We start from the raw sequence: 8,040 nt of genomic DNA, 5'->3' as shown, positions 1-8,040 counted from the left end.
TTTATTTTTCTTGTTGAAAAATCAGGCAATTATAAAAAATATCACAGAAGCGAAGAAACTAAAAAGTTAAACTTATGTTTAAACTTGTTTCTTCCTCTCTCTTTTTTTCTTTTGATAACAGTTATCTCCCTGAAGTTTGTATTTCTAAAAGATAACTATTGAGTTCAAGGGAAGACAGGTAGGAAATTTACATCTCAAAGGCACAGAAAAAGAATGTAAGTTTTTTCCAGGGAGGAGTTTATAACATATTTGCCTATTATCAAAGATTTTTCTTATGGAGGCTGTGGATGAAATTTTTAGGTGAGTGAGTGACTGAGGAAATGTCTAGCAGTTGTCTTTCCCCAAAGTCCATCTAAGTGAACAAAACACCCATTTCTGTTTTCAGGTAGTTTGTTTTTCCTCTTCTCAGCATGACGTGGTTGCTTTTGGGAGACCTTGAATCCCTTGAGAGTAGGGGTACTTAAAGTTCAAATTACTGAGGGGCTGGAGTGGAAAGTGAAGGATTCTGGCAGGGGTATATGGAAGGATGGCAGACTAGGAACTTGAAGGGGAACGTATCAAGATTCAAAGTTACTTTATGGAAGATCAAAAGGAGGAAAGGGGAGCAGAAGAAAATGGAAGAAAAAGGTCCAGAAGGAAGAGGAAGGAGCCAGTGTGGGCAGTACCTTGGTCCATTTGTGTTGCTGTAAAGGAATACCTGAGACTGGGTAATTTATAAAGAAAAGAAGTATATTTGGTTTATGGTTCTGTAGATTGTGCAAGAAGCGTGGTGCCAGCATGTGCTTCTGATGAGGCCTTCAGGCTGATTCTACTCATGGCAGAAGGTGAAGGTGAACCGGCTTGTGCAGAGATTACATCGTGATAGAGGAGGCAAGAGAGAGAGAAAGAATGTGTCAGGCTCTTTTAAACAACCAGCTCTTGGAGGAACTCTTGCAGAAACTAATAGAGCAAGAACTCACCCATTACCACAAGGACAGCACCAGACCATTCATGAGGGATCTGCTCCAGTGACCCAAACACCTCCCATTAGGCCCCACTTCCAACATGGGGGATCAAATTTCAACATGAAATTTGGAGGAGACAACCCTTTCCAAAGATAGGCAAAAAGAAAGAAAAGACCTTTGTTGCTGTAGTGGTTATGGATCTCCAGTTTCCCATGGAACGTGGCATGCCTGTAATCACACACACATTAATCTGTGACATTAACCAAGTGACTGACCAGCTAAGGTTGAGATGACAGAATCCCCTTAAAGACCGGGACCTTTATTACAAACTTCCCTGAGAGCTGGTGTGGTTGGACAGAGAATGTCCTTTAAAAAAATGTTTGTTATTTTCTTGGGGTCAGAGATCATGTTTTCACTGTTGCTCATTGTGTTCAGTGTCTAATATGTAGTAGGTGCTAAAAAATACGTTGAATAAATGAGAAACGTTCTTTTTGTTGCCAAAGGTAAGCACTTCACATATGTTATTTAGTACTCATTTTAGTATAGCAAACTGATTTTATACATGATGAAAAAGGAGAAGTCTATTAATTTGCCCAAAGTTGAGAACTGGGATTCCAACCCAGTTTTGACTCAGCCCTTTGCTTTTAGCCAAGGCTTTCCTGCTCAGAAGGATCTAGGAGTGGTAAAAATAGTTTGAGATTGAAAAACATGTCTCTAATTATTAGTGTCATACTCCTTGTATGATTAGTAGCATCATTTGCATGAAGTATTTCTATCATATTATCCACAGCAGTTCATTCAAACTACACTTTTGGCTCGATGATAGTTTTGCCCAGTATGCAAAATATAACAGATGTCACATTCCAACACTTGATTCATTGCCTGGTTGGACTCCAACATCAATTTGTTACTTTAGCAGACAAACAAAAGTTGGTTCTAATGGCACAACTCAAATTTATTTTATTTTTTTTTATTATATCTGAATCTCTATGGCCCCTAAGTTTTTAGAAGTGTTTAAGTTCTTCCACAGTAAATAGATACGATAATGCTATCTGCCAACTCTTTATATTTTTTAAACTGTAAAATTTATTTTGTAAAATGTCCTTATTTATGAAACCTTTAATGAGTTTCTTGCTTTAAGTGTCTGTGGGTTACTTGAAAGAAAGTTTTTATTACAAGTCTAAGACTTGCTTTTCTTTGAACATCTTTCATGGTTGAAATAGAATATAAATTCAGTCGTCAAATTTAGATTAGTTTTAGCTGTAAATAACTAATAGTCTGCAGTAGAACAAGTTTCTATAAACAGTATTTTTAATGTTTCAGTGTGTGCTCTACTAAAACTTTTCAGCATTGATCCATACTAACATGCAATTTAGTGAACTTAATAGGAAAAGGATGGTAAAAATTTTGGCTTTTCTGGGTGTACTGAGAGATCTAGCAAAAATGCATCCCGAAGTGCAAAAACCTTACATTTATTTCTCTTTATGACAAGTGTAAACTGTTAAGGTTAAGTGGGTGGGGCAACCGGAAGTAATTACTAAGGCCAGTGGCATTTTTGTGGTTTAATAAAGGCAGAAGCTAATTATTCAGTTTTTATTTAAGTGAAATGGTGCCAAAAAGGAGGTTCCTGTGGAGCAGCTGCACTCCTTCAGTGTTACCCTAATTTACCAAAGACACAACTGTCACAAACAAAACTTTTAAACTTGATATATAGCCACAAAAGTAAGGAGGCTTTTGTTTGGAGTGCATGCAGAAGAACTCCTTTATACAAATCAACCGGCAGATGACGGACAATGATGAAAATTTGATTCTTTGAAGTCATAATAGTCATTGAAATGTGTGAAATTCTGGTATTGAAAAGAGAGCGGCCAGCAAGACTCTAAATCCTGGGTGGTTGCAAGAAGCTTGCTGGGAGGTTTTTCTGCATTTTGACACCAACTTCCCATTGCTTGTTCCCTGCTTCCTTTGTTAAAGAAAAAAAAAGTTGAATTCACAGAAGATAAATGGAGACAGTTGATAACCGAATCATACAATTTTAATATGGAAAACTAGTATTTTATCATGGAAATTGGTATTTGAAAGAATAAAGTTCATGTACATATACTGGTACATTCATAGTGATTTTTTAAATTCCTCTTCATTTATGTAGACTTGTGAAATGGCAGGTCAGCTATCATCTCCTCCAAAATTTAAAATTGTTGAAGATATGGTGCTGAAAGAATGAACTTTGGAATTATGACATGCATCTTTCTAATAGCAAATTTTGACTTGAATGCCTTTAATCTATGAATTATCATTGACTTATTAGTTATCATTTATTAAAATAGCATATTGTACATAAGGTTGTATTTCTGAAACTTTATTAGGATAATGACATTAATAATGGAAACATAGGTTTCATACTTGACCCAACTATTCAACAATTAAAAGTTTTAAAATTCAGTAAATCTGTGTATATTACTTATAGAGTAGCTTGTTTTATTAGAATTTACAGATAATTATTAACTGGTGAGTCTTGAGGTTCTTCAGGTGCCAGCTTGAAGGCTTTTCATACTTATGTGATTTAGTTTTTTGAATTATTATTTATAAATTATTTATCTCTATTTTACCACTAAAATAAGAAATTTGTAAAAGGCAGTAGTGACATCTTTCTCCAAAGCATTTCTAGCTTTTCTAAATAGGTTTCAAAAACTCACAGGTGATCCATATTGCCATACAAAAGTAGAAATCCATAAAGAATACAATTAGTTCAATATAATTTAAATAGTTTGCAGATTTTAATTTTTTTTGTGAAAGTTGGATCTCAGGTAGCTCTGTGAGAATTTAGAGGGAACCACACAAAGCATTGAAGACACAAGTAGAGTTCAGCATAGCGCCTCATAGTTCTTTTCAAGTGTTACATTGTTTTAATGGAATCTTGGAGTGGGAGCTTTAGCCCATTGAAATGCGCTTAAAGAACAGGTTCTTCTGTCACTAGCCGAAGCTGTGTGGATGAAGTGATAACAATAGGGTGTCGTGATGCATTTTTAAAGTGTGAGAAATCAGGTTGTCTAGACTGAGAGTGTGCCTACAGGGACTAGGAATTTTAGAGCCTCTGTGCCCTTTAGGTGTCAAGTATATGAGATATGCCAAGCCTCTTTATTCTGTCTTTGGCAGCAGCTCATTTGGGCTGTAGTACCTTACATGTCTTCTGAATGCAAAAACTGATTCTGTGTCATGACAACTTGGGTTCCCAAAATCAGAAACCCACTTGTTCAAATGCCAACTTTAAATTAGGGGAAAATATCAATAAATAATTGCCGTAGTTTGAGAAGACATGGAAGATTGGTAGTTATGAGTTCAAAATATAAATAGCAACATTGTGTAGACACTTTTTAAAAAAGGTTTTCTATATACTGTCCTTTCTACTTTGTAGCTCAAATACTGTTTTGTAGTATAAATCAACAAATACTATTTCAATTTTTTTCAAAACTTCAAAAAGTTTAAAATCTTAATTTTTTTAATCAGTTTGGCGTATATGCATCACAGTATAGAAGTAAGTAAAGTAAAAGTGTTTCCTCTAATCTTCCTGAGGTAACCAGTGTTAAGAGTTTAATGTGTTTCCTTTCATATAGTTTTAAAAATAGACATAACTTATAGCTCCAGCTTTTATGAGCTCAGCTCAGAACAGAGGGGATGCTTTGGAATTTGGAAAAGATTCCCCACCCCATAATTCTATAACATGCTTATAGTGTTTGTTTATACCCAGCTTAAGCTGTAGCTGAGGAAATGAGACAGATTAATCTAAAGATATATAATATTAAATAATAAACTACTATGGCAGATTGCAAATATTACAGTGAATTCAAAGGAGGAATTAAACATTGAGGACTTCCCAGGAGTTGAGCCACTTTAAGCTCTTCAATAGAGACATATATGCTTCAGGAAGTCATTAAATGTAATAATACTTAAACTTTTTTTGAAGTTGAACCTGAATATTAGAAATTACCAATTAAAGTATTTCACACCTTTAAAAATTATGTGCCAACTTCACTCGTTTTTACTTTAGATGCAGAGAAACTTTAAAAAGTAAATGTAGGCACATATTAGAAGAGCATATTTGTGTAAATATTTATTTGGATAATTTTGATAGTTTCTGTAAACAAGCTGTGACAAAGTAGCCACACCTAATTATTGATGCAGGTGGAAAGGTATTGTGTTAAGTAGAGGATTGGTTGCCAACTAAAATAACTTTAAAGAATTGGTTTTTAATCTTGTGGATAGAGATAATAGTCAAGTCAGAAATGTGTTTCGTGTTTTTCCCACTAGTACGTACTAGCTAAGAATACTTAGCAGCTAAGTATTCTTGCCTATTATTTGATTCATAGCATTGATAGATTGAAACTATGAATAAATATTAGTTTTCATTAGGATGTATATTATAATGACACAAAAATTCGCAGACGTTTTCTAGTTTTCACAAGTTTGGTATAATCATTTTTATGTCAACTTGTTTTTACCAAGTTATCCAAAATTTACCTTAGTAAGTGAACCATGATTTTAAAATGCTTCATTAATAAGCATGCGGTTGACCCCGATGTGATTTACTTTAATCAAATAAAGTATTTTACCATTACTAAATGGAGATTTAACCCATTTATGTCTGAGGTTGCAATTTTTGGAATTTTTGCAATCAGACCTTGGCAATGGCCTTGAGCAGTAGGATATAAATAACTCCCACATGCTTAGCGTTCCAATAATGGAACACTAGGCATAAATAGGTTTTAAACTCTGAATTACTTTACTAATTTGTGTCCTGACTGCCACTATGTTTTGATAAATGTATCTACTCTGGGTCATCAAAATTCTGTGCGTTTTCAAAATGAGCATTTGTTACTGGATAAAATTATAGAAAAATTGAGTTAAAGTTACCATTGTTTTCATCTCGCATTTTGACAAAAATTATGCCACTTTTTGGGATTACTTTTGCAGAATGTGTTTGATTGTATCATTCTCTCTTTAGTAGGTTTCACCAAAGGGAGATACATCAAAATGCTAATTAAAGTTGTTAAATTTACAACTTTACAAAAAGGTTCAGGTTTCCCTCTCAAGGTAATGCCTTGTGGGTAAGCAATTTGACACAGAAACTATAAGTAACAGATTGTTTTCTATTTAAGATTTAAATAAACATGCAAATAAGGATTTACTTTTTATATCCCCTTTTCATACTTACTTTATATTTTTTCTCCTCTGACTAGTTTGCACTTGCTCACAAAGTAAGAGTATTGTTGACTACAGGCTCTTCTGCAAGCAAACAGTCTCTTCAGAAAATACCAATGCTTTGTTGGACAAAAGGGCATAAATTTTTTTTACAATCCTTTTCCACTGTCTCCTACCACCTCCCCCTAAATAAACCATTTACAGGTATCTGAATAGCAATTTATGTTGTAAAGTATCAGAATGGTAGTGAAATAAGCCAGAAAGTTTATCTCAATTTATGAACAAATCTGAGTAGAGTTGCATGAATATAGGAAACAACAAAAGTACATTAGTGAGTATGTACGCTGTTTGAAACGTTTTTTTTTTTTTTTGCTTGTTTTTCTGTAGGATATCACTACTTTAACTGGCGTTCCAGAAGAGCATATAAAAACTAGAAAAGTCAGGATCTTTGTTCCTGCTCGCAATAACATGCAGTCTGGAGTAAACAACACAAAGAAGTGGAAGATGGAGTTTGATACCAGGGAGCGATGGGAAAATCCTTTGATGGGTTGGGCATCAACGTGAGTAGTTTAATGTGAATATTGTCAGTTATCTTTTTCTATGTAGATCTTCTAAATATGATTTGCAAACTCTTTTATGTACAATATACTTATGACAGTACTTTTTGATGCTGTTAGATATCACTGTGCTCAAAGATACACGTTATATATTTAGATATTCAGGTAAGTGTGGCTTAGCACAATAAACTATGACATAGTCTTTTTCAGAGTACTACTTATTAGATAAAAATGACTGAATTTGAGAGCACTGTTATGGAACTCAAAGCTATGTATACAGTAGTCCCCCCTTATCTGCAGTTTTGCTTTCTACGGTTTCAGTTATCCGACAGACAGTACAATAAGATATTTTGAGATAGAAAGAGACTACACTTATATAACTTTTCTTACAGTATATAAGTGTTATAATTGTTCAATTTTATTACAACTTATTGTTAATTTCTTACTATGCCTAATTTATAAGTTAATCATAGGTCTGTGTGTTTAGGAAAATACAGGATTTGATACTGTTCGTGGTTTTAAGCATCCACTAGGGGTTTTGGAACTTGTCCCCTCTCAGATAAGGGGAATACTGTTTTATCCAAGACACTGTAAGAATGGTGTTTATAATATAGTGACACTTTAACTTGTTTTAAAATGACAATAAACTTCTTTGTAATACATTTTATATATATATATATATATATCTTTTTTCTTTGTAAGGGGGGTAGGAACTAGGCCAATTTAGAAATTAGCTAACTTGAGGGAAACTTATAAGTTCCTGAGATATTGTGATTAATAATAATAATAAATTACTTTTTATGTTTATTTATTATTTTCTTTAGAGATGGGGTCTTGCCCCTATGCCCAGGCTGGAGTGCAGTAATGTGATCCTAGCTCACTGCAGCCCTGAACTCCAGGATGATCAAGCGGTCCTCCCACCTTAATCCCCCAAGTAGCTGGGGATATAGGTGCATGCCACAGCACCTGGCTAATTTTTTTTTTATCTTTTTGTAGAAATGGAGTCTTGCTTTGTTGCCTGGGCTGGTCTCGAACTCCTGGCTTCAAGCGATCCACCCACCTCAGCCTCGAAAAGTACTGGGATTACAGGTGTGAGCCACCATGCCTGGCCATTAAATTGCTTTTTAACAGTGTATTGGAATAAATTCTTGTGGTACTAATGAAGTCAGTGACCTAATTCTCCATAATGGAATAGGGCCCAAATGTTAAATAGGAGGGCTGATTCTAGTTAAATTTAAAAAGCTGTCATTAGAGAAAACATTAGGCAGATAAGCTAGAAAATTGTCATTCGTATTGAAACTCTTAGAACATTATATGTGTCCAGTCTCCAGTTGAAGGTA

At 34.4% G+C, this 8,040-nt stretch overlaps 1 protein-coding gene across 4 annotated transcripts in view; it reads left to right on the top strand.

The window, feature by feature from the left end:
• NDUFS4 (NADH:ubiquinone oxidoreductase subunit S4) overlaps positions 1–8,040 on the top strand; it is a 130,282-nt gene that overhangs the window by 86,971 nt on the left and 35,271 nt on the right. For 2 of the 4 annotated variants that reach the window (XM_063622653.1, XM_063622654.1), the window contains exons 3-4: positions 6,531–6,703; positions 7,697–7,789. In XM_063622653.1, the coding sequence (XP_063478723.1) occupies positions 6,531–6,703; positions 7,697–7,789 (266 nt within the window). The remainder of the gene's footprint in view (positions 1–6,530; positions 6,704–7,696; positions 7,790–8,040) is intronic. The other 2 variants (XM_055251678.2, XM_055251677.2) reach the window with 1 other exon arrangement.

The sequence above is a fragment of the Symphalangus syndactylus genome, chromosome 18, assembly GCF_028878055.3.
Source record: "Symphalangus syndactylus isolate Jambi chromosome 18, NHGRI_mSymSyn1-v2.1_pri, whole genome shotgun sequence".
NCBI lineage: Eukaryota > Metazoa > Chordata > Mammalia > Primates > Hylobatidae > Symphalangus > Symphalangus syndactylus.
Note: the sequence above shows the minus strand (reverse complement) of the source record. Positions and strands in the feature narration are given on the sequence as shown.